The sequence below is a fragment of the Mobula birostris genome, chromosome 8, assembly GCF_030028105.1.
Source record: "Mobula birostris isolate sMobBir1 chromosome 8, sMobBir1.hap1, whole genome shotgun sequence".
NCBI lineage: Eukaryota > Metazoa > Chordata > Chondrichthyes > Myliobatiformes > Myliobatidae > Mobula > Mobula birostris.
In genome coordinates, this window is record NC_092377.1 from 41,505,760 (window position 1) to 41,533,719 (window position 27,960).

Sequence of the window (27,960 nt, forward strand, 5' to 3'; positions counted from 1 at the left end):
GTACTTGTGTCATCAGCAAATTTACAGATGGAGTTTGAGCTGTGCCTAGCCACACAGTCGTGTGTGTAAAGAGTGTAGAACAAGCACACATGCTTGACGTGAGCTAGTATTCATTGTCAGCGAGGAGGACGTGTTATTTCTGATCCGCACTGACTGTTGTCTCCCAGCGAGGAAGTCAAGAATCCAATTGCAGGAGGAGGTACAGAGGCCCAGGTTTTGGAGCTTATTGATTAGTACTGGGGCTATGATGGTGCTGACTGCTGAGGTGTAAACGACAGCAGCCTGATGTAGTATTGCTATTGTTCAGGTGATCCAAGGCCGAGTGGAGAGCCAGTGAGATTGTATCTGCTGTAGATGTATTGTGGCGATAGGTAAACTGCAGCAAGTCCAGGTCCTTGCTTAGGTAGGAGTTGATTCTGGCTATGACTGACCTCTCAAAGCATTTAAGCATAGTAGATGTGAGTGCTACCAGGTTATTGAGGCTGCTCCTCTTGGGCACTGGTATGATTGCAGTATGATTAGTAAGCATGCATTTATGGAAATTTCAGACATGTCTTGGAGTATGAAAGACATTCATAAATTATTCCAGAAGCTGAGACTGTGATAGAAAGGAAGACTCTACTCCCAGTTTTGCCCCCTATCATTCATTGGCTGTCAGGGCCTTAGTGATATGCAGCTACAGCTTTTCACTGCTAAAATCTCACTGCTCGACTGGCAGGGTGAAGAGCTGTCTCAATTTGACCCAGTTGAGTATGGAGAACCACAACCACTATTCCAAATCCAGTCAGTTTGGTCCATTTTCATGTTTAAAAACGCCATCTGTTAGAGCAGCAATGGCAACATACGAAAACAGATACAGTAGTTTTAATGTGGTAAATGGAGGAGACTGAGAGGAATGATGCCTTGGCAGAAATGGCATTGTAGGATATGATGAATTACAAAATTATTGTGGAATAGATGCACATCATAAAGTGTAAATATATTCTAAGATAATACTTAAAATATTCCTGTTACTTCAGTGCGATTGTCTCTACTGATAAAGATGGTGATGGCTTGTAAACTAATGTGCAACATTTTTTTACATTTGGTAGAACATTTTTGTGCCAATCCCCCCTCAAATTTAATACATTCATAATAAATAAATAATGATTTCCACTTCATGTAATGAAGAATTTCAGATAAATGTGTTGAATGCTTTTAGATATGTGTCATTGTAAATGTCAGGCCTTGGACTTTTTTCAATAGGGAAGGTAGTGACCATCCTTGTTTCTTCCATCTAGCTATTGAAGCTGTTGGGGAGAATATTGCCTTATCCATAAATGTATTGATCACCACTAATATTCTTTAAAAAATTCATTTTCAGGTTCTTATTGTGGTGCCATTTAGAGATTCTGCTTTAAGAGTGATACAGACTTTGATTAGTCTTCTTGATGCAAAAGATAAGCTGGAAATAAGCAATAAAAAGAGATTTAAGGATGAATATGGTTCTGATTCAAATGACAAACCACCAAATCTAAAACGACCTGAAGATTATGAAGCTATCTTTTCTGGCAATATTGATGATCATTTCCGAATAGGTAACTTTATTGTGTTTGTTAATAGATGAGAAATTATTGAAGACTGTTATCCTATCTTCAGTACATAACTATTTTGGAAGTTCATGAGATTTCTTTTGAATTCTCAGTTGACTCTTTGCTGTTTTCAATAATTGCTCTAAAGCACTGTCACTAAAAAAGTAAAGTTTAAATTCCTATCACCTGAAGCAAGGACAAATCTGCCAATACAATTTTTTTCATCTTAATTTTCTAAACTTGGATCAAGTTCTTTCAGCTACTGTATATAATATCTAAATCAAAGTAATAGTGTAAGTGAACATGCCAACTGGTTACAATAGCCTTTTAAGGTGTTTCAGCTTTTAATTGTAAACTTTCTACATCCATATTCTAAACATAACTGATAACAATGTTTTTCCAGCTGGATTAAAATAGGAATTGTTTGTAGAACAGTAGTAGGTACTGGAGTAAATTGTGCTTAGAGCAAACAAGAATAGAGAAATCAATTCCAAATATAGATTTTATAGCAGTAATTTTTTCTTGAGTCTGCTCTTAAAGTATATTCCCTGATCTCTGAATCCCTTTCGTTTCTTCCATAAGGAAGATAAACTCATTTCTAGCATTATACTTTCTCTTCCTCCTTCCCACCACCCCACCCACAACTGCTTTACTTTTCTGCCTGTTCATCTCCCATTTCCCTCTGAACAAAATTGAGAAGGTGTCAGTACAAGGAAGCTTAGTTCTTTCCTGCAATCTCTTATTTCTATAGTGTTCAGTCTGTATTAATTTTGTAGAACGGTACGGAATAAACGTTCAGTTGTTTTGTGTAGTTTGGGAGGGAATTTTGTGGGCTGTTCCTAACAACATTATGTGTTGCTTTGTATCTCTCAAGCATTCACCTGGTAGAAGTTTGGAAATGCTTGCCTCCCCTGTCTTTCTTGCCTGGAGAACAAAGAACACAGCTTTGTTACAGTGAATGGATATTAGAAATGGGGCAAATAAAAAGTAAATTGAATATCCAGTTAATTTAACAGAATTGGAGTAGGACTCTGGCATTTCAGTTTGATATTCTGTAAATATTATTTAATATTTTAATGCAAGATATCTTAATTTCCTGGAGTCATATAGCAAGTATGTCCACTAAGCCTATTCATTTATACCACTTCTGGCCTAACCCTAGTTTGTTCTTGCTGCAATTCCGTTAACTTCCCTTCCCTGTATTACCTAGACCAACACCCACACCCAGTTCAGCCACTAACCTGCAATTTACAGTCAACAAGTAACTTCTTAATCAATGTATCTTTGGAGGAAACCAAAGCGCTCAGAGTGGAGATACATATGGTCACAGGGAAAATGTGCAAACTCCATACTCATGAAAGTGGAGGCCAGGAGTGATTCTGCCTCACTGGAGTTGTGAGGCAGCAGCCCTGTTACTGTGCTACTTTGTCTCTTAATATTTGATTCTTTCCAGTGTGACAAGAATACACATAGATAAGATGTTAGCTGTCCTGTGTGATCAGCAGTTGGTCTGCCACCTGTCTTCAAGAGAGAGATAAGGAACACAATGAAACAGCATCTGGAGATGTGTAATGAAGGGACGGGAGAGAGAGCTGTCTAGAGCGGCTCCCCCTTTGAACCCTGAACTGTTTGAAGTGATGGACAGGCGATACCCCAGCAGGGGGATAAAAAGGGACAGGTTCGCTGAGGCAGGACACACGACACCCGAGGTAACGAGACCCTGGAAGCGGTGCGCCTCTCACGAGTCGGTGGGAAGTACCGGACCTTAAACGCACAGGGTGGAAAGGTACGATCAGCGGGAACCCGGTGTGTGTCCACCCTCGCTTCGGTGCCGGGTTCACTGCAGAGGATCGACCGCATCTGGAGGAGGGGTCACAGTCGGTGACCTCAGGTGACATCACCGAGGACCTGCCCGAAAGCTGCTTGTGAGCAATGTCGCCGGTCTGTGAGTGGAAGCCGTGTCTGAATGATCAGTCGTTCCTGTTCTCTCTCTCCCTCCCCCCACGTTGTCCATCGCCATGGCAACGATTACTGCGAACAGAACTAAATTGGACTGAACTTTTGTGTCACTTTGAAATTTGGTCATTTACCCCTAGACAACGATAGAGCTTGACTGATGCTGTTATCTTAATTCTGTGCACATGTGTGTTTATCATTGCTGAACTGTTGCATTTATTATCCTTTCGATTACTGTGTTGCTTGTTTCTTTAATAAAACTTTCTTAGTTCTAGTAATCCAGACTCCAACTGAGTGATCCATTTCTGCTGGTTTGGCAACCCAGTTACGGGGTATGTAACACCAGTTAGATGTTCAAGACATTTCTTGTTTGTGTTTTAATAATTTGGTTTCTTGCCTTTTTGACTGCAGTTACATAGGTTGTCTCTTCTGCCTTGCCAATATCACCTCTCACTTTTCTAGATAACCAGACTAAAGGTTTTTGGGTTCACAGTGCTGTGATTGACTGAACCAAATTCACACCAACTAGGTGTCCCAAGGACTGTAAGGCCAGCTGCTATACCACAGAATAAATATATTTGTAATGGCATTGAGGGGTGAAAGTGGAGAGCTTCTTCAATATTTATAAATTAATTTATGCCTGTTTGTTTCTATTATGTAGGGGTGGCCATCCTTCGTAGGAGTATAAGATTGTATGCACCATTTTATTCTAGCGACATCATCATTGCTTCTCCACTGGGCATGCGAACAATTGTCAAAACTGAAGACGAAAAGACAGGGGACTTTGATTTCCTTTCCTCCATTGAAATCTTAATTATTGACCAAGCTGATATCTATCTTATGCAAAACTGGGAACATGTTGTGGTGAGAAGTTCTATTCAACATTCCTGTTCAGGAGATTGTCTGAAAAAAATCATTTCACAGTATAATTTATCCCAAATATGCATTTTCTTCAGGGCAAACTAATAATTCTGAAGACATTTTAAGAGTTGGCATGACAGCTGCCAAAGTTATAAAGGGTGATGTGTTAGGTAACTTGAAGTTTGTTTATTGACTGTTACTCTTCAAATATTAACATTTCATAAAAAGCACGATTCCTGATTTCAAAATGTATGCTACTTTCCATTTGGTATTTTATGTGAAGGTGCTCTGTTTAGGATTTTGCCAAATGGAAATAAAACAAATTTATAATCTCTGGTTTGTGCAAAGAGTTGGCATTTTAATGGAATTATGTTAAATCTAAATAAATTAGAGAAGCTTTGCTTGTCTTTATGGAAAAACTACCAAAACATTAATCACCTGATTTTTGAAAAATTAGTAGTTCAGAATAGCAACTACTCTCTAGTGTGTAGGTAAAGGTGACCTTTATCTGACATGAATAGGTATAGTAATCTACTACATTTGGTGTAATAATCTACTGTTTTTGGATTTCTATGGGCAAAAAAAACATGCAAAGCTTCTGGATTTTTGTAAAAACCAGCTTCTTCAGTCATATAATTCTGAAAGCATTTGAATCACTTGTGATTCCAATACAGTTCATTCTTAATGCCCCAACAAATTTGTGTTTACGTCAGAACACTAAATTCAGTGGAGTTCATAACATTTTATTTTGCAGATGATGTCTTGTGTAGGTTTATTTATTTCAGAATTTTATTCTCACTTCTTACAGCACCTATTGAAAAATCTCAACCAACAACCTCGTGAACCACATGGAGTAGATTTCTCTCGTGTGCGTATGTGGAGTCTGAACAGTTGGTCCAAGTATTACAGACAAACTTTGATCTTCAGCGCACTTCAGAATCCACAGATTAATTCTATTTATAGTAAACACTGCTTCAATTATAAAGGACAGGTTTGTTTATCATGAACATTTAAAAAAATTGATTTACTGTGAAGTTGAGGTTTTTTCACAGTTTGAGTTTAATGCAAGTTTCAGTTAATTGAAGTCATTCATAACTCATTATCACCTCAAGGTTAATTCAGTTATGCATATATAATAGTTTACATTGATTGTCTAGTTTTGCTTAGTGGCTTATCATGGCTTTTCACATTGTATCGTGTATTATTTATGTGTTGCTATATTTGCGTCACTGTAAATGTGTGCTTTGCATTATCTTAAGGCTGCACAGGTTTTCATACCTTTCCCTTAAAACCCAACAAAAGTTTTTATTACACAATATTGCTAAATTAAGTTTTAGTTGGTCAGCAGGATAAAGGTCATAATTCTTTTCCTGTCTTTTAGGTGGCTGTGAGGAACATGCCTCAAGCTGGTTCCATTTGCCATGTTGTTGTGCAGTTGCCACATGTATTCCAGCGAGTCGATGTCTCCAGTTTCACAGGTTTACCTGATGCAAGGTATTGTGTTATGCTGGAATTCCAATGTGTAAATTTTTTGAAAAAAAAAGCTGGATCAAATCTGAATTGTCTTTAATGTCACACTTACTTGGGGGAAAAGTCTGAGCGAAGAGGATTATTATTGCCAAGAAGTAACAATCGGAGATCAGTTGAATGCTATTTCCAATTCATGTACAGAAGATCAATGCTACCAATATGTGGTTGCAAATAAAATACTCTCTACTTCACCATAAAGTAACAACACAATACCATTCTACTTGTAACAACAGGTGGACTTGTCTTAGAGTAGATGGTGCTTTTTTGGAAAATCAATAAACAATTTGTAACAATTTTAAGTCTCAGCCTGCACAAACTTATTTCACTTAGGGGGAGAATGGTTCTTTACTTGGATGTTTTCTGGGGTTGGTGGCATTCTGTCTTTATCAAACAATGATTCAAGATCCACAGCTCGTTTGAGGCCTAGCTAGTGTGAAATCCAAGGAACACTGGAGATTTTTCAGGTTACCTTAACCTGCAGTATTGTTAAACACTGGGAAGAAATTCTCTGAAGTCAGAATCCTATTTATCACTGACCTGTATGATGTGAAATTTCTTTTCTTTTCAAATCTTTTTATTGTTATACAGGAAAAATAACATGAGTACATAGAAGTAACAACACTTACAATGCCTCAAAAAAAACATTATCTTAAAGACTGAAAAAAAAAATTTGTGATAACTGAAAAAACCTACTAAGCAGAAAAGTGAGAGAGAAAGAAAGAACCCATTAGGTGTACAACCCTGGAGTCATGCGTCATACAAAAAGCTTCTAAAAATAAACATCAAACCGCCAGCAAGAAAAGAAAACATACTAAAAAATTTACATTTAGATAATGGAAAAATTATATCAATTAACTCAAATGATTACAACAAGCAAATGAGCCCCATCTTTTCTCAAAGTCAAATAAAGGTTCAAAGGTTCGACTTCTAATTTTCTCCAAACTAAGACATAGCGTCACTTGGGAGAACCATTGTGACAAAGTGGGAGCTGATGTATCCTTCCACAAATGGCCCTCCTAGCTATCAATGTAACAAATGCAATAACATGTTGGTCAGACACAGAAATACCATGAATATTTTGAGGAATTATTCCTAAACTAATTTTAAGTGCTTTAGAAATTGTTGAAAAAACCGACTTCCAGAACTGTTCCAATATGGAACAAGACCAAAACATATGTGTCAGTGTAGCTATCTCAGTTTTACATCTATCACAATGACGATCAACATTAGGAAAGATTTTAGAAAGTCTCTCCTTTGTCAAATGATAACGATGTACAATTTTAAATTGAATCAATGAATGGCTAGCACAAATTGAAGAAGAGTTAACCAATTTCAATACCCACATCCAATCCTCTGTCATAAAAGTCAAAATATGATGTGAAATTTATTTTGGTGTGAATACATGAACTGCAGGTGCAATATTTATCTCTCAGAAGATTAATAACAAGCTGAGATTTTTTTTTGACCGAATCAAACATAATTTTTTTTCTGCGTTGCCAACATCTCTTTTGTAATTATTTGACTCCTAGTTAAATGTACAGCATTTGTCACTGAAGTGCTGTACAAATGAACTTCCCTTAACAGGTTGTATTCTAATGTACAATAAATGAATTTATGTTGACCAGATAGCTGGCTGGATTTGAAAAATTACTGTGAAGTAACACTGATAACCACAGAAGGTTCTTCACATTTGAAGATGAGTATCAAAAGATTTGAAAGAATAAGAAAGCTTTGACACACTCAGATAAACCCTAAATTGTCCCATAAAGCATGTAATTCTTTTTATATAGATCCAAAAAGTTCATCTTCATTACATTATTGACAAAAATGGAGAAAATCTTGGGGAAGTTTTTAATTGAAGCATGTTGTACAAATAAGTGACCATTTATAAAGTATAGACAGAGCATTTTCTATGATACAATTAAAGTAAGTGTGATGGACAGCAGTAAATTCTATAGAGTAGTTTTTATAGGGCAATGTATTGAGTTTACTGCATCAGCTTTGTTATGAGGATATCAGTTAATGTAATTTTGCAACAAACTGTTAAGTGAAATAGTCTGTAACATAAATGTAACTTTGATCAAAGTTCTCTGTAAAAGCAATTGATGTGCTGTTAGTGGAAGTTATAAAGACCTGACTTTAATTAAGGAAAAAGCAGTGGATGCAAAAACATCATGATATAATTCCACTAGTTGAATCTGAAATCCATTATATAGAAACATGAAGCCAATTTAGTGAGATTCCCAAAAAGTATTGTTGCTGGCACTTAGAATGCATAATTTTAATTTAACCTCCTGGATAGGAAAGATTGAGAGGGACATGAACCAAATACAGCTGGTAAGACTTGCTCAGAAAGGCACCTTAGTCATCATGGTTGAGTTGAGCCAAGCAAGGGCCTGTAACCATGTTGTGTAACTCTTCGGATGTTCTCTAATAAAGTTAAAATTGTAATGTTTGATATGAAGTCTTGAAATACTTGAGTAAATTTGATTTCTTTTACCCCTCAAGGTTTGAATTTTTCACCAAGAAGATTTTACCTCAATATAGAGAAGCTGTTATGTCCCACACGTTAATTTACATACCAGTCTACTTTGATTACGTGCGGCTCAGGAATTACTTCAATCGTGAAGAATTGAGCTTTTCACATATTTGTGAATACAGCAAAAAATCCACTGTTAACCGAGCAAGACATTATTTCCTGCAGGGAGAAAAATCTTTCCTCCTATTCACGGAGCGGTTCCATTTTTACAAACGGTGAGATTCCTGTAAGAGTATTATGTCAACTATGTAACTAGATTACTAATCCGGAATGCAGTATTAAAATCTTCCATTGAAAACCTATTGCAATTAGTTGGAAATTTAAATTTATTTTAATTAAATCAGAATTACAAAGGAAGATTCATTCCTGGTGGCTGAGATTATTTTCACGTCACTAAAGGTGAGGAAACACAAGCTTAGTTGGAATATAAGCACATTATCATAGTTTACAAGCTTTTCCATGTCAAGAATTGCTCTGGGAATATCTTGACTGCTTCAGCCATAGTAGTTCAGAAAGAAAAGATAACCATCATTTTCCTGAGAGCATTGTTAGAGGGCAGTATATTCTTATCTAAAGAGTATCTTAAGTTGCAAGATTTCAGGGCTTTCACAGATGATTTTTAATTATCAGCATTTTTTTGCTGGCCTTTTGAGGGCTCTAAATCTGGACTTTTGGTATCCATCCTTCCAATAAGCTCATTGTATCTAAATCATTTGTCAAGAATATTTTCTTAGATTACATTTTTCTCAATCAATTTCAGTATTTGATTTTTTTTTTATTGAGTCAGAGCATTGAAACAGGACCTTTTATTTACCAAGTCCTTGCTGACCATTCCTTTCCACCAATCTGACTCTAATCACATTTTATTCTCCTTATACAAATGCTAGAGGAACAGAATATAAGATCATCCATCTGCCAAAAATGGTATTTCGCAGTGTGAGGCCGCACTTCACCTGTGAATCTTTTGGTGTTGTCTATTGTATCCAGTGCTCCTGATGCTTTGTCGAACACCTCTGCTCCATCCACCAAAAGTGGAATTTCCCAGTGGCCAACATTCTAATTCCCATAACCATTCTTGTTCCACTGTGTCGGTCCATGGCCTTGTCTTTTGCAATGATTTGGCCACTCTCAGGGTGGAGGAGCAACACCTCATATTCCATCTAGGTAGCTTCCATTCTGATGGTATGAACATTGATTTTTGCTTCTGGTAATTTTCCCCTCCCCCTTCCATCCTTCTATTCCCCATTCTGTCCTCCTGCATCTATTCTCTACCTGCCTATCACCTCCTCTTTGTGCCCCTCCTTATTCCCTTTCTGCCATGGTCAATTTTCCTCTTCTATCAGATTCTCCTTGCTCAAGCCCTTTACTTTTCCCACCCACCTGGCTTCACTAATCACCTTCCCCTCAGGAAGTCCTCCTTCCCCTCCCACCCCCCCCACCTTTTTATTCTGGTATCTTCCCCCTGCTTTTCCAGCCCCAAAGAAGGGTCTCAGCCTGAAATATCAACGATTTATTGATTTCCACAGATGCTGTCTGACTCGCTGAGTTCTTCCAGCATTTGTGCGCGTTAGTCTGGATTTCCAGTATCTGCAGAATCTCGTTTATTATTCTCCTTACATTCCCATCAATTTCTTCCAGAATTTACCATTCACCTACACACTAGGCACAACTTTCATCAACTACCCTAATGCATATCTTTATGCGGTGTGAATAAACTGTATCACCTAGAGGGAAATCGTGTGGTCAAAGAAAGAACATGCATAGTCCACACAGCCAGCATTTGAGTCATAGGAGCTGTGAGGTAGCAGCTCTGCTAACTAGATCACTAGGCTTCTTTCAAGTGTAACTTTAATTTGGGGATGAATTCATTTTGAATTGTTTATACCAGGTTTGCAGTCTTGTACATTTTTAAAACCAAGTTTCTACGATTCTCCCAAATTGCAAAAGATAATGGCAGAATTTGTATTATAATTCAGTGGAAATATACATATTATGTTTTTATCACAAATGTGGTCATTAAACATTGTCACTAATTAATTTGAATTTTATTGTAGGTACACCATCAAAGGCATCAGGCATCTTATTTTCTATGAACTTCCTACATATCCACATTTCTACAGTGATATATGCAACATGCTGAAAGCAGAAAATAGGGGTGATGAAGCATCTTGGACTTGCACTGTTCTGTATTCCAAGTATGATGCTCAAAAGCTGACTTGTGTGGTAGGAGCAGAACGGGCTGCCCAGATGATACAGTCCAATAAACCTGTCCATTTGTTTGTGACAGGAGATGACATGTAGGATAAACTTGACTGATAAAAAATTTAACTGTTTGTCATGGCTAGAGTCTAGAGTAATGTCAGAGATTTAATTTTATAACAAAATGATTAGCCTGCCGTTCTATTGCTGATTATTTATAAATCTTTTTTTATTTTATCAGGAATGCACATATGAGTATTGTATCTTCCAATTTGTAAGTAATATTTTAATGTAAAGTACAAAACATTGTGATTTTGCTAGATTCCTAACATTAGGCAAGAAAAAACAAATAAGCAGAAAAAAACTGTTGAAATAACTGCTGTTACCTTTTTATAATTTTCTGCTGTGCTTTTCTTTTGCAAATATACACTTTCATTCTCATTTTCATTGGCTATGAAGAGGTTAAGACTGTGAAAGCTGCAATATAAATAAATACAAGACTTTACTTATATAGCTGTTAATCTTTTGATTTCAGGATGTAAATCTTCTGTTGTTCATCCTATTTTTGTCAAACTTGCTAGTTAGATTTTACCATGCTTTTAACGCTAGTCAAAATTGTTCGGTTTTTGTGAAAGCAATCTCTGGAACTAAACTTTTTTTTCTCTATGTGCTATGTTACTATAATTGGGACCAACTGTTGTCTAAAGTTTATTTATTATCAAAGTATGTATACAATATACAACTCTGAGATTCTTCATCTCCAGCTAACCACAAAACAAAGAAAAACCATAAAAGGTCAGTTCAAAGAGGACCAGCAAACCCAGCCCTCCCCTCGCTCCCGTACAAAAAAAAATGACACCATGAACATCAACCCTGCACAGAACGCAATGAAAACATCGGCCTCCAAATCCCCCTCACCCTGCAAAAAAAACTAATTAAAATGCAACAAGAACATCAATCCCCAAACCCCCTCCCACCCCTGAACAAAAAAAAATGAACGAGTGAAAAGACAGAATACAAGAACTATAAGACTGAGAAGTCCATAGTCCAAATCCATAAACACAGAACTTCTGTAATATCCTCCAACATCAGGGAAAGATAGAGACACTGCTTGAATGCAGAAGCCTACCCTATGTGCACAGCAATAGGCCACACTGACTCCTTCCTGCCAGCAGAGTGATCTCATCAGCAAATGAAAGGCAGGTAGTCGGTGCTCACCTTCCACATTTGTCTAGTTTCAACCTTCCCCATCGCTTTAATCAGCAAATAATGGAAACATTAATTGGTGAAATGGAGTCAAACATTGGCTCGCGCTCGCTGCGTCCCGGAATATTTTTGGAGCCAGCAAAGAGCTCTTTTTAAGAAGATAAATTTGCATCCAAGAGGCTGAAGTAAGTATAAGAGTGTTTTATGGTTCAGTGCAATTTTTATTGATTTCAGCTGCTCTTGTATTGTTAAGGAATAGCTCCTAACCATAAAACACATTCGCTGTCAATAACACACTGTGTGATTATTTGATTGACTTAATCTGAGTCATTCAGTAATACTTTGCTCAGACTTGATCTACGTGTAAGGAAATGGTGCCCTGCCTCTGATAGATATTTCATTTTTTGTGTAAGCAGTTCTTTGAGACTACTGATAGGTTAAAGTAGTCACAAGTCTTACGATCTTTGATACCAGACTTTTTGAGAAATGATCACACTGCGAAGAATGAATTGGAAGCAATGGTGCAATAAGCTTTAACCAAAGCTCTAAATTTGAGGTAAACTTATTCTTCACTTTAATTTGGAAACATTATTGATGACCAAAGCGTAGTGGTTAGAATTAAAATAACTAACAAAGTGTTATGTTTGATAACGAAGTAATGAGATTATCAACAGCGACTTGCAGGTATTGGTGAGCAGCTTGGAAAACAATACCTAGGAAAGGAACGTAACTGATACATTGGCATTGCACAAGGTATTTAGGGAATAATGAACCAGAGCATCGGCAGGAGGGGTGGGGGGGGGGGAATAATCTTTCAGAGGATTGAGAGGGGCCAATGACTTGTGATGGAATGTCCAACTGGTGCATGCTGTGAACTACATCATTATGTTTAAAGACGAGAACTGGAGGAGGGTGTGGGATAGTGGTGGAGCACAGTACAGGTGCAGTGGAATGGAAGAGGCAAATTATTCTCCAACCATTGCTGAAGGATTGATTGCATGAGGAATTAAAAGGAATAGGCAAATTAAGATAGATTTTTTTAAAGTAGGGAATGAGACAGGCTTGTGGGAATCAGCGAGCTTGTGATGCATTGCATGGAAAATACTTAGACTGAATTAAGAGAAGTTCTGGAAGGGACATGTCAGAAATAAGCCAAGTTATTGTTGCTGAAGAAGAAGAAATTACTAAAAGAATAGAACAACAATAGGCCTCAATGCAATGTGAAAGGTCAAGCAGGGGATCAGTATTCAATGTATTTATTGAAAGATGGTTGGGTATGGAAGCTGTCCAGGTTAGTTTGATGATATGTATTAAAATGTTTCAGCTATTCAAGGTTGGGCAAATTCTGCTAAATTAAAGACCTTGAAGATGCTTGGGGATTTGCCGAGTTGCATTTCAAAGCTTAATTAGTAAAAGATGTTGCCAGGAAAAACTCAAGTAACAGAATATGATGCTCGGGTTAAATCATTGGGCTGCTGCGTGGCATGGCTCAAATGGCTGTAAGGGTCTACTACATGCTGTATCTCAATAATTAAAAATCATTTGGCCTTTGAGTTTTCTCTACTATTTATCAAGACCAAAGAAGGCACCGCTCCCCTAATCCATCTCAGCATCATTTTCCTGCACTATCCCATATTCTTTGATTCTCTTAAAAGTCCAGAAATCTACTGATCTATCTAGAATGAACTCAGTGACTGAACATTCCTGGATCGAAGGGTTCACAACAGACAGCATGAAAACAAAATGTCCTCATCTGATCTTAAACGAACTACCCAATTTGATACTGGGAGTCTTGGAACTCTTGCTTCCAGATGTAAGGGAAACCCAAATGTTCAGCTGCCCTGATTAACCAGAATCCAGTGTACTTTTATTCCCCTTATCTCAATGTTTGTAGTTTAATGAAGATTTGCCTAATTCCTGGGATGAGGGTTGTCCTACCAAGAGAGGCTAGATAGTTGGGTGTCTACTCCTTGTACTACGGAATTTTTTCCAGGACTTGACTGGGTTGATGCAAGGTAAGTCCTATAAAAATTCTGCCATTTAATCAATGGTTCCATTTACTATCAGAAATGTATCCAGTACACATGAAATTCTTGCTCTTTACAGACACCTATGAAAACAGATGAGAACCCCAAAGAATAATGACAGTAAAATGTTAGAACCCCAAAGCCCCTGAACCCTCTCCCATGCACAAGCAACAGCAAAGTATCAACCCTCCTCCCCCCACCCACCTTTTTCAGCAGGAAGCATCGGTATCCACTACCCACCGAGCAGGCAATAGCAAAGCCCCCAAGGACAGACTGATCTGCAGTCCAAAAACATTTATTGCTCACCCAACAATTGGACATGCCACAGGTCGCTCTCTTAACGTGGGACAGAGAAGTGTCGCCCCTTTTCCACAGCGAGAGGGGAGACCAATGAAACAACTCACTGATTATGATGTTATAGTCTGCTGTGTCACTTTTATTCTCCAACTCAAGAATTTTCAGCAAACTCTCCCCCACCATCGAGAGGGAGAGAGAGAGAGAGAGAGAGAGAGAGAGATCTCCTGAGTACAGAGTCCTCTGACAGCCAATCCACTGTTCGTAATGTTTCATTTCTCCTGCAACAGCTCAGACAGTGACACCATCATGGAATCGGTTTGTTCAGAGGGTGGCAGGGCCTCACCCAAAGGCATGCATCTTCCAGGCCGCATCCTGGGGTTATCAAGAAATGGCTGATTGGTAAGCTCTGAAGCAGGAACCGCTGTAGATCATGGACTCCAACAGAATATTCACCTTGAAAAGGAAAAAAAAAGAGACATTAACCTGTTTTGCAGATGAGCTTGAAGAAGCCACCCTCTGACGACATCTCAGCTCTACCTTTGCCTAGTAGGGTAAAATCAGGGCTGATTTATTATCCCTCTCAACCCCAATCCCCTGCCTCTCCGCATAATCTATGCACCCTTTCTAATTAAGAACCTATCAACCTCTGCTTTAAATATACCCAATGACTTGGCCTCCACAGCTGTCTGAGGCAATGAATTCCATTGATTCACCAGCCTCCTGGCTAAAGAAATCTCTTGTCATCTCTGTTCTGAAGGAACGTCCTGTAATCTGAGGCTGTGCTCTCTGGTCCTAGACTTCCTCACAATAGGAAACATTCTCTCCACGTCCACATGTCTAGGTCATTCAGTTTTTGATAGGTTTCAATGAAATCCCCGGTGTCGGCCCAGAGCCTTCAAAGCTCCTCATACATTAACCCTTTCATTTCTGGGATCATTCTCATGCCCCTCCTCTGTACCGTGCAGTTTGACAAATGCCTTATAAGGCCTCAGCATTATATTCTTGCTTCTACAGAGGTTCTAGAAAGTTTGTGAACTCTGTAGAATTGTCTCTATTTCTGCATAAATATGACCTAAAATATGATCATATCTTCACAAGAGTCTAAATAAAGAGAACCCATTTTCAGCATGACATGTAAAATTTTGACAAACTTCTATAGATGTGTGGTGGAGAGTATATTGACTGGTTGCATCAGTCAATATACTCTCAGTGTGGAAATACCAATGCTTTTGAATGGAAAATCCAACAAAAACAGGAAAATGGCTAAAGTCTTCCCCACCATTGAGCAAATCTCTGTGGATTATTGAAGGTACTACCTAATCTACTGAGTTTCTCTCGTGTTTTCTGTGTTGCTCCATATTCCAGCATCTGTAGTCTTTTGTGTCTTCAAAGATGAGGCAGTATTTTGTTGACTATAGGGAGAGTTTCATGGTAGGGTTTATTTTAGCCTGTGTGCTTCTAACCATTATGCTATTTGAGATTCTGATGCTGCTGCTTAGGACAACTACACTAAATTCTAGCACTGTCTGGGCCAACAAAAATCAGCCCTTCTGATTTTTAGAGAAGATAATTTGAGGGAATTGGGAGCAGTTAAAAAATAATACAGGGCCTCATCTGTTAGTGATACTTCCACAATGCTATTAGTTAAAGGAATCTAGGATTTGACCCAATGATAATGAAGACATGAAAACAAAATTCTAAATTAGATATTCTGGAGAGCAGATTGCAGTTAGTGATTGTGGTTCCATGCATCTGTTGCTTTTTGCCATTTTTGGAGAGTATGACCTGAATACTTTGGAATCAATTTAAATGTACTGGCAATTCTCAGTAATGTGTCTGATGTTGATGGGCATTACAGCTGCAGGGCTCTAATTGAAGGTGGAAGCTGAGATGACCAAAAAATGCTGCATTCCGCTTGATTAAAGAAAAATGTATTATCAGATCATTAAAAACATTTGAAAAAAAGCACAGCAAGCTATTTTACTATAATCTTAATATCGGTAGGTTCAACATGGTTGTAATTGCCTAAATACATAAAGGCTTAAAACAAAACTTTCCTACATCAGACAAACAGAACTGGGTTAGCATAAGTTATGATTTGCAACACAATCAGATGACTCAAATGACATTCCACTTGTGGTTTTGTTGTTGCATTATTCAGACCACCTGATTGGTGATCTGAATAATGTAACTACAAACTACAAGTAGAATTGGTGATTGCAAGAGAACTGTGGGAAGCCTTTCAATCCAGCTGATGCCTGAATACCCAGGGGAATATTTTTATAATGGATCCAAATCAAACATTGAAAATAAACGTCCTGATATCAAATGGTTTTGATATTCCTTTTCAACACATTCTATAAAATTAATGTCACTGTAGCCTGCAGCAAAGAGAATGATTATGTTGAATGATTCTGTATGTTCATTAAAACAATATCATGTTCACATCTTACACTGGAAAAAACAAGGATTAATCTAAATACAACAGACGAAAGACAGCCATCTGCACTTATCTGCAAATTATTGCAAACTTGAGTGATTAATTTTGAGTTGTAAAAATTAATGCATAACTGACTTTTTCTCCAGAAAGAGTGATTTATAAAATAGTTTTCTGAATTTATGGTGTAGCAACGATCAATCGTTTTGATTTGTAGTCTAATTTACATTTTGGACAAACCATTTGTTTTATAGTATTCTGCCAATATTGCAATGCAAAAGACAGCATGCAAAATTACAAGCTCTCAATGTTGGAAATATAAAATAAAAATTCTATCTTTGGCAACGTTCGGTCAGTCCATCAATATCAGTAAAGAAAAATTATCTTCCTATCTTTGGATGTCCACAATATTTCAACTGCATCCTAAATAATTTCCTTGTATAAAGTCAAAATTTCTTTCTGTCTTAAAGTTTTGTACACTATTTAATTTAATAGGTTTATCTTCTTGTGTCATTGTAATAACTTGTAATAATGATTGAAAATAAAAGAGAATTGAATTTATCACGTGACTTGGAATAATGCATATTGTTCTTAATGAATTCAACTTTGAGATCTCTGATTTGAGTCCTGATACTGGGTCTTGACCTGAAATATCAACTCTTAGAACAGAGAACAGTACAGCACATGACAGACCCTTCGGCCCACAATGTTGTGCCGACCCTCAAACCCTGCCTCCCATATAACCCCCCACCTTAAATTCCTCCATATACCCGTCTAGTAGTCTCTTAAACTTCACGAGTGTATCTGCCTCCACCACTGACTCAGGCAGTGCATTCCATGCACCAACCACTCTCTGAGTAAAAAACCTTCCTCTAATATCCCCCTTGAACTTCCCACCCCTTACCTTAAAGCCATGTCCTCTTGGTATTGAGCAGCGGTGCCCTGGGGAAGAGGTGCTGGCTATCCACTCTATCTATTCCTCTTATTATCTTGTACACCTCTATCATGTCTCCTCTCATCCTCCTTCTCTCCAAAGAGTAAAGCCCTAGCTCCCTTAATCTCTGATCATAATGCATACTCTCTAAACCAGGCAGCATCCTGGTAAATCTCCTCTGTACACTTTCCAATGCTTCCACATCCTTCCTCTTGACCTGCTGAATTCCTCAAGCAGTTTGTTTTTTCGTCCTAGTAGTCTTATTTGTCAAACAAAGTTCATGTTTCAGGATGGAAGTTTCCCTCTCATTTTCTCTCTTGTTCAAAATATCTGAAATATGAGCAAAAATTATGTTTCTTATAGTCAACTTTATGCGCTCCAAAACTGTTTTCATAATGCCATTGTATTTTACAGATTGACACTCTGGCTTGTCACTTATCCTCGAACCAATCACCTTTTACTGAGTAAGTTGCATTTTCTTTTGATTTTTTAAGCTCAGTATAAATTCTCACAATTAGTGGGTGTCTTCTTCAGTATGTGGTCTGAATCTTTTATGTAATCTTTGCAACAATTTAAATGAAATCTTCCAGTCAGATTTTGAGCTTTGATTCAAGGCAGAAGTTCATAACTTGACACCTGAAATAACGTGAAAATTGTTGCAGATTTTATCCTGAGATGTGTTTGGAATAACCTAAATTTGTTTGCAGATGTTTATTATAATGCTACCTTTGTTTAATGAAAATGTGATTTTTCAGAAGAAAGTGTTAGGTTTAATATTTATTAGAGCTACTAACTGATTATAAGTTAGAGACAGACTATAAATTTGGGAGAAAAAGAGAAAGTAGAAATAGTTAGAATTAACTAGTTTAATAAACTGATTGATACGAGTGTGATACCTGGGCAATGCTCTGTAACTTTTTCAGTAAAGCTATTTAGCTCCCCCTGAAACCTTGAGCAGTACTAAATATGCTTATACATGCTCTGGTGCCTCATCTGTTGTTGGAATTTAAATGGATATCATATTATTGTCATATTCATAGATGTTTTGTCAGTTGCAGTACTTTACAGCCAATGACATCCCAAACCAAGAACTTGAGAAAATTTTCTGAAGTCATACTAGATCAGATTTGTTCCTCTTTCTTGAATTCCATGTAAAATTTATATGGCCAGAAGAATAGTTAGCATTAGATCAGTAGTACAGCAAGGCAATAAGCTAATTCAAAAGAAGTGCACACAAGAAGAAAGGAGAACTGAAACAAGATGTCATTTTTCATAAATTTAATAATGAAAATATAAAAATTATTAAACAAGACTTAAGACAGTGACTTAGAGCAAATATATAAAAGTTGAAACTGATCAGAAATATTAACTTCCAAGAAAAAATATTAATATTACTTGTACCATTATAACTTAAGCAGTGCTTTGCAGTTCAGTAATTGACAAGCACTATATATGTCATACATAAAATATATTTAATTATGGAAATTCTAACTGATCCCAGTTTTTAATCACATTATGGTTTCTGGCTTTTGGTACCTCATTACCATTTGTAAAGTATTATCTAGGATAATATTTTTAAAGTTACAACATGTAATAATTTAGCTGCAAGACCAGAAATCACTGTTCCCTCTAAACTGCGTGGGTGCATGCTTGTGTAGTAACTGAAATGCTCCTGGGCACATAACCTTTGCAGCTGCACAGCTGGAATTATCTTTTATGTAATGTCTGTATGATGTGTATAAAGAAATGTGTGTAAAAATTTCCTGCTCAGTGCAATAGCTGGTCCATGCAGTTGTGAAAAAAATAAAGGGAGCGTTTCCAGAAATTATTCCAATTTTCCAAATTTTGGAAAATCTCATAAAATAATAAACAATGCAACAGTGAAACCTGAGTCTTAAAAAAACAGGATCACAAGATCTTTGATTTTAGCTCTATTGTGGCCAGCTATTAGCAAATCATTACTTCAGTAATTTAGAAACATAGAAAACCCACAGCACAATACAGGCCCTGTGGCCCACAAAACTGTGCCAAACATGTCCCTACCTTAGAACTGCCTAGGCTTTACCCATAGCCCTCTATTTTTCTAAGTTCCATGTAGCCATCCAGGAGTCTCTTAAAAGACCCTAATTTGGTATGATTTTATAAATAAGGGGTGTGTAACCCCATTTTCTTCTATGTACGGTTGTTTGGCAGCCAGGTGATAGACTTTGCGGATGTGCTGGCGAGCCTGACAGAAGCTTTTTCTCTGTTTTGCGGTTGCCTTTGTGTATTGTTTATAGATGCAAAGGCAAATAACTAAGCTTCGTTTGTAATGAATGTAAGTATTATTTGGATGCAAGTGAATAAATAATATACCAACAATGATATCTAATCTGTATTACAATATAATGTAAATAATGAGGAAGTGCACTATAAATTCACTAGTAAAATACTAATACACATTTTTCAATGATTTATTAATACTGTGCATTTCATTATGAATGGATACTAATGTCGGTTAGAGTATGAGAGAGATGTGAAATACAACTGTTCAAATTATGATCAAAATCTAGCTTTCTCACTGGTTTTGCATAATAAACTACTTATTGATGAGGGCTGCCATTTAATACAATTTAAGCTGGTGTGCAACTTGAATAATGCATGGTCTGGATAAATACAGACTGTTACCATAGCAATGGCAATGTTGATTTAATTCAATGAAATAGAAACATTATTATAAAGAGGCTTTAATAAGTGTCTACTTGCATATTTTAATTCTTACACAGCCTCAGTATCTTAGGGAAAAATATCAATTGGAATTTCGTGAATGAAAATGTACTTATGTTTACATATGTACACTTCAGAGTCCTTAAAATAATTGTAGAAGCTGTAGCTTAGTAGATATTTGTAAAGTGGTATCTATGCTCATGGTTTTAAAGTTACAACCTGTAATAATTTGACACCATGTTATCACTTTGCACACTAGAAGATCCTGCAAACAAAAATTATATAGAAACATTGAAACAAAGAAAACCTACAGCACAATACAGGCTCTTCGGCCCACAAAGTTGTGCTGAACATGTCCCTACCTTAGAAATTACTAGGCTTACCCATAGCCCTCTATTTTTCTAAGCTCCATGTACTTATCTAAAAGTCTCTTAAAAGACCCTATCATATCCGCCTCCACCAGCATTGCCGGCAGCCCATTCCACACACTCACCACCCTCTGCGTAAAAAACTTACTCCTGACATCTCCTCTGTACCTACTCCCAAGCACCTTAAACCCGTGTCCTCTTGTGGCAACCATTTCAGCCCTGGGAAAAAGCCTCTGATTATCCACACAATCAATGCCTCTCATCATCTTATACACCTCTATCAGGTCACCTCTCATCCTTCGTCGCTCCAAGGAGAAAAGGTCGAGTTCACTCAACCTATTCTCATAAGGCATGCTCCCCAATCCAGGCAACATCCTTGTAAATCTCCTCTGCACCCTTTCTATGGTTTCCACATATAGTCAAACAGTTAATGTGTTTTGGCAATTTTGGTTGAGGGGTCAGTAATTAGTCAGAATTTTGCACTTTCAAGTGGTACTTCTGAATTGGAAAGTTGAGTTTTGGTGTAAAATGTTAGTTTTACTGCACTAAAGTGTAATGATCAAATCACAAGAATAGTTTATCCCTTCCTCCCTTTTTAAATAACATCAGTATTTATCTAGTTATCTGGACAACATACCAATCTCATGATGTCAAAAGTAACCAAGTACAATAATGGCAAGTGGGTTGCCGTGAGTTTTGGGAGCTATAAATGTTTCTTATTAATCCTCGTCAGTCAGTCAGCTGAGTTCTTGGGGGCATTTTTTTTTTAAAGAGGATACATGAGGGGAATTGCATCATTAATAAAAATCCACTATTCAAATGAAGACAGCATTTTTATCTTGAATAATTCTGTGGTTTGTTTAGAAGTGCTGTGCCATCGTTAGAACAAACATTTCCAAATTGCTTCTCCGCTTGAATCTGGACAATATCCTGGGATGTAAATTACAACAATATTTGCAGCAGATAATTGCCAGGCAATAATTATTTTCATGAGACGTAAGAGACTGCAGATGCTTGAATATGGAGTAAAAAAAAAATCTGTTGGAGGAACTTAGCAGACCAAACAGCATCTGCAGGAGAGAAGGAGTTATTGATACTTTGGGCCAAGGTCTTGTATCATAAGGATCACAAAAATTGTCTATATTTATGAGAATGCATAACTACCTCTTCAAAACGTTCATTTGCAATATTATCGCTGAGTGCCTACTGTCAACATCCTGAAGGAGTCATTCTCGACCAGATTTTCAGTTGGTTTAGTCTCAGCAATGTTGCAGTGATTGGAATGATTTGGAGGTCAGCGTTCTCTATATTCTTTGACTCCCCAAAGATTTTACATGTCCTACAGATGTAAGGGGTGTGAGAGATTACTCTTTTTTTTTTCTTAAAATGTATAACATACATGAAGCTCAAAGTACAAAGGATCTATGAACAGTCTGAAGCAAAAAATCTGTTGTTTGTATATATCTATATTGAAAATATAGATTGTCGGTTGGTGGCGCAGTGACATCAGCGCTGGACTCCGGAACGGAGGTTCCCGGGTTCGAATCCAGTTGGGCCGTTCCCGAGTACACTTTCCATCCGTGCCGGGTTGACTGTTGAGTTCACAACTTGACCTCGTAAAATACAGAAAAATACTGCGAAATGTCTGTGCAAGGAGTGGTGCCCCACACAGCCTTCCAATCCGCGCCTTGTAAGGCATGAAAATGCCCAACACTGGCCTCTCAGGCCTGAGTCGACATCATCATCATCATCATCATCATCATATATTGAAAAAGATAGCTGGAAAGTGGACTGAAAATGGCAGATGGCATTTAATGCAAACAAGTGCAAGGTTTTGCGCTTTAGTAGGACCAACCAGGGTAGATCTTACACAGTGAATGGTAGGGCACTGAGGAGTACGGTAGAACAAAGAGATATGGGAATACAGGTACGTAGTTCATTGAAAGTGTTGTTACAGGTATATAGGGTGGTAAAGAAAGCATTTGGCACATTGGCCTTCATAAATCAATGTAGTGAGTGCAAATGGTGAAATGTTACACTGAAGTTGTATAAGATGTTGGTGAGGCCTAATTTGAAGTATTGTGTGAAGCTTTGGTCACCTACCTACAGGAAAGATGTAGACAATGTTGAAAGAGTGCAAAGAAAATTTACGAGTATATTCCCGGGTTTGGAGGACCTGTGTTAAAGGGAAAGATTGAATAGGTTAGGACTATATTCTTTAGAACATAGAAGATTGAGAGGGGATTTGATAGAAGTATACAAAGTTATGAGGGGTATAGATAGGGTAAATGCAAGCAGGCTCTTTCCACTGATGTTGGGTGGGATTCCAACCAGAGGTCATGACTTAAGGATGAAAGGTGAAAAGTTTAAGGAGAACATGAGGGGAAACTTCTTCACTCAGAGGTTGTGAGAGTGTGGAATGAGCTGCCAGCACAAGTGGTTCATGCGAGCTTGATTTCAATGTTGAAGAGAAGTTTGGATAGGTACATGGATAGTAGGGATGTGGAAAGCTTTGATCCAGGAGCAGGTCATTAGGAGTAGGCAGTTGATATGGTTTTGGCATGAACTAGATGGGCTGAATGGCTTGTTTGTGTGCGGTACTTCTCTATGACTCCATCTAGGGTCAATCTTATACAGTCAAAGGCTATCAAGGAAATTAGCAGCGATTGTTGGATAAAATGACAAATCTGAGTTAAGTTTCGAAAACTAAACGAGAAAATAGTTTCATACCCCAAGTAAATGCTTCAAATGTTACTGCCTCAGATTGATTCACACGACCTGTGGAAACATTTTGACAAGTTTACAACCTTTAATGCTACACCTGAGGTTCCTTCTACACTGAAATTCTGGCCTGAAAGGTAGTTGAGGAGGACCTTGTAATGACTTTCCCTGTGTAACTATTGTATTTCAATTGGATTTTTCTTCAGAATGATCATTATCATGGCACTTCTAGGGTGTCTGGCATAATTTTCCTCTTCCCAGAAAGAATTTGTGGCAGAGGTTGTTTCCCACCGGGTTTCTGAACTTCAGCTGGGATACCGTTTGTTTCCCTGAGGCAACACAGTTTTTTCTATTGGATAGATAACCTTTGCAATCTTTTTGCTGGGGTGATGGTGTGACAAGATTGTTACTGTGTAGTAGGATAGAATCAAAGATACATCTCGGTGGCCAAACATTTTAATTCTGATTCCCATTCCAACATTTCAATCCTTGGCATCCTCTTTTGCTAAGATGAGGCTAAATTCAGAGTGGAGGAGCAACACCTTATATTCAGTCTGTGTACCCTCCAACCTGATGGCATGAATATTGATTTTGCCTTCCGGTAACAAACTTTCTCTTCCACCCTCCTCTATTCCCCACTCTGACCTTTCAGTTCTTCTCATCTGTCTATTATTTGCCCCTGGGTCCCCTCTTCCTTCCCTTTTTCCTGTTGTCTATTCTCCTCACCTATCAGATTCTTTCTTCTCCAGCCCTCGACTGATCCCACCCACCTGGCTTCTCCTATCACCTTCCAGCTCACCTATTTCCCTCCCCCCCCACCTTTTTATTCCGGTGTCTTTCCCCTTCCTTCTCAGTCCTGAAGAAGGGTCTCTGCCCAATGCATCGACCGTTTATTCTTTTCCATAGATGCTGCCTGGCCTGCTGAGTGTATTTTGCTTTGGATTTCCAGCATCTTGTGTTGTCATAAACCGAGTTTTAGTCGAGGACTTCTTACTGATTCACCATTATGAAGTGTATTATACTGTACTTGCCTTTCCAGGAACCTTTTTAATAGGTTTACAAATACAATCATAATGATGTACATTATGGTAGAACTAACAGATTGTTGCAGAATATCCCATTTTTGTTAATGTTGAGCTAGGTGTGGACCACAAATAATAAGAGAAAGAGAATTATTTAATGATAGCCTACTTAGGTATTTTTAGTAAATTTGCTACATCATTGATATTTACTTTCATTCACATTTCAGTGCCTTCCCTATTTTAATTCTGAGCACCTTAATTAAAGTTTTATACCACCTTTTAATATTTTACCAACTTTGAACTAACATTCTGTGCAGTTTAAAATATTGTACATCATTTTGTCAGCACTCCAATAGAGAATCCATCTTGTTGAGGACATGACATTAGGCATGACATTATTGCAATTGATTATGACCATATTAGCTTCACCTACAAGAATTGGTATGGCTTATATCAGAGCAAATATGTAGCTCTATTATTCACAGAGGCAAACTTATTCCAATAATTTCTAGTGTTGGAAACAATTATTCATCCACTTGAAATGGTTAGCACGGCCCAATAATAAACGATGCAATATATTATTTAAATATACTGAATAAAATATATATGCAAGAAAACCTTTATATTGTGTGCAGCCAATAAGCCAATGACTTGTTTAAATATTGTTGGCCATCTGACACCAAGTCTGGCTCTGTGGCTCAGACGGGAAGCGGGGATGAAAAGCAGTGCAGTAGTAACAGGGGATTCCATAATTGAAGCAGCAGACAGCAGATTATGTGGACGTGAAAGAGACAGCCAGATGGTACGTTGCCTCCTAGGTGCCAGGGTCAGGGATGTCTCTGATTGGGTCCACAGCATTCTGAAGGGGGAGGGTGAACAGCAGGAAGTTGTGGTACATATTGGTACCATCAACATAGGTAGGAAAAGTGAGGAGGTCCTGAAATGAGGGTAAGAGTAGGGTGATTTTGCAGATGAATGCATGGGTGAGGAACTGGTGCAGGGGACAGGATATCAGATTTCTGGGCCATTGTGATCTCCTCTGAGGAAGGTATGACCTGTATAAAAATGAAGGCTTATACCTGAACCCGAGTTGGCAAATTTGCTAGAGCTGTTGCGGAGGGTTTAAACTAATATGGCATGGGGATGGGAACTGGTGTGATAGGGATGAGGATGGGGTAGCTGTTATTTGAGTCAATGCATTGTGTAGTGGAGACTTTGGAAGGACAGGCAGATGACAGGGCAAAATTTCAGTCAGTAGGATGAGTTAAAGTGTAACATGGGGAAAATCAGAAAGGTTGATGATGAAAACAGTACTGAAAGTGTTATATTTGAATGCATGCAGTATGCCGAATAAGGTAGATATCTTGTAGTGCAGTTAGTGATTGGCAGGTATGATGTTACGACATCACTGAGTCATGGCTGAAAGAAGATCACAGTTGGGAGCTTAACATTCAAGGATACTCATTATATCAAAGGACAGGCAGGTAGGCAGATGGCATCGGGTAGCTTTGATGGTAGGAAATTAATTCAAATCCTTCGAGAGAGGTGACATAGGATTGGAAGAAGTAGAATCCTTATGGACAGAGCTAAGAAACTGCAAGGGTAAAAAGACACTGATGGGAATTACATACAGGCCCCCAGACAGTAGCCAGTTTATGTGGTAGAAATTACAAAGGGAGATAGAAAAGGCAAATAAAAAGGACTATATTATGATAATCATGGGAGATTTCAATATGCAGGTAGATTGAGAAATTCAGGTTGGTGCTGGATCCCAAGAGAGGGAATTCATAGAATTCCTACAAGATGACTTTTTAGAGCAGCTTGTGGTTGAGCCAACTAGGGAAAAGGCAATTTTGGATTGGGATTTGTGTAATGAACCAGATTGATTAGGGAGCTTAAGTTAAAGGAATCCTTAGGAGGTGTGGCCATAATATAATAGAATTCACTTTGCAGTTTGAGAGGGAGAAAATTAAGTCAGATGTATCAGTATTACAGTGAAGTAAAGGGAATTACAGAGGCCTGAGAGAGGAGCTGGCCAAACTTGATTGGAAGGGACACTAGCAGGCATGATGGCAAAGCAGTAGTGGCTGAAATTTCTGGGGCAATTTGGGAGGCACAGGATAAATACACCCCAAAGATGAAGTATTCATTGCAAAGGATAGAATATAAGAGCAAGGATGTCATGCTGACGCTTTATAAGGTCAGACTACACTTGGAGTATATGAGCAGTTTTGGACCCTTCATCTAAGAAAAGATGTGCTGGCATCGGAGAGGGTCCAGAGGATGTTCCCGAGAATGATGCCAGGAAGGAAGCGTTAATGTAAGAGGAGTGTTTGATGGCTCTGGGCCTGTACTCTCTGGTGTTTAGAATAATGGGGGGGGGGGGGTTAGAATTTCATTGAAACCTATCAAATATTCAAAGGCCAAGATACAGTCATGTGGAGAAGATGTTTCCTATGGTGGAGGTGTCCAGGACAAGAGGGGAATATCCTTTGAATAGAGGGATATCCATTCAGAACTGCTATAAGGAGGAATTTCTTTAGCTAGAAGGTGGAGAATCTGAGGAATTGGTGCCACAGACAGCTGTGGAGTTGAAGTCATTGGATATGTCTAAAGTGGAGGTTGATATTTTCTTGATAATTCATGACATCAAAGGTTACAGGGAAAAAGCAGAAAAATGGGGTTGTGAAGGATAATAAATCAGTCAGTATGGAATGGATGAGTGAACTCAATGGGCCGAATGGCATAATTCTGCTCCTTTGTCCTATGGACTTACAGAAAATATATTGGTGTGGCAAAGGAGGAACAAGTCTTTTGGTTCATGATGTTGAGTTGAACTAATTAAATTAGTAATCAAATGTCCAACTAAACTGGGATGTCACTTCCACTGGAGTGTTGGAGGCGAAGGACATATACTGAAAGAAGTATATAAAATTATGAATGGCATTAGGGGAATGGCAAGGGGAGATAATCAGAATCTTTTTCCTGGGTTAGTAAGGTTACTAGAGGGCTTGATCCTGAAGAAGGGTCATGGCCCGAAACATCGACTGTTTACTCGTTTTCCATGGATGCTATCTGACCTGCTGAGTTCCTCCAGCATTTTGTGTGTGTTGCTAGAGGGCATAGGTTAAAACCAGAAAGGGAAAATTTGCAAAACTACTAACTCACCAATCTATGTTTTCGTCCAGGTGGCATACATACATATATCTATCACAAACAGCGGAGATCCCAGCATGGATCCCTGTGGAACACCACTAGTCACAGGCCTCCTGTCAGAGTAAGAGCCACAGTCCACTACCCTCTCTCTTCTATGGGCAAGCCAATTCTGAACACAAAGGGCCGGTTCACTATGGATCCCATGCATCTTAATTTTTGGATGATTTCCAATCAATTTCCAGTGGCATCGATAGTACTGCTAAAGCTAATTAAAACTTAGTATGTATTTGCCATTTTTTAAAAACAGGAAATGAAGGAACAGAAAAATTGGTTAATTAAAACAATTGTTTATCCTCTAACATTTTTCACAAAAATTCTTGTTTAAGCTAAACTTTTAAAAAATCATGTGGATTGGGTACATTTTGGGACA

General features: G+C 38.1%; 1 protein-coding gene across 1 annotated transcript in view; it reads left to right on the forward strand.

The window, feature by feature from the left end:
* The window catches only part of utp25 (UTP25 small subunit processor component), a 30,168-nt gene extending 17,577 nt beyond the window's left edge, over nucleotides 1–12,591 (forward strand). Inside the window, exons 7-12 of the mRNA XM_072265050.1 lie at nucleotides 1,364–1,577; nucleotides 4,189–4,391; nucleotides 5,197–5,379; nucleotides 5,770–5,882; nucleotides 8,427–8,672; nucleotides 10,512–12,591. Of these exons, the coding sequence (XP_072121151.1) occupies nucleotides 1,364–1,577; nucleotides 4,189–4,391; nucleotides 5,197–5,379; nucleotides 5,770–5,882; nucleotides 8,427–8,672; nucleotides 10,512–10,758 (1,206 nt within the window). The 3' untranslated portion in view covers nucleotides 10,759–12,591. The remainder of the gene's footprint in view (nucleotides 1–1,363; nucleotides 1,578–4,188; nucleotides 4,392–5,196; nucleotides 5,380–5,769; nucleotides 5,883–8,426; nucleotides 8,673–10,511) is intronic.
* Nucleotides 12,592–27,960: the final 15,369 nt, after the last annotated feature.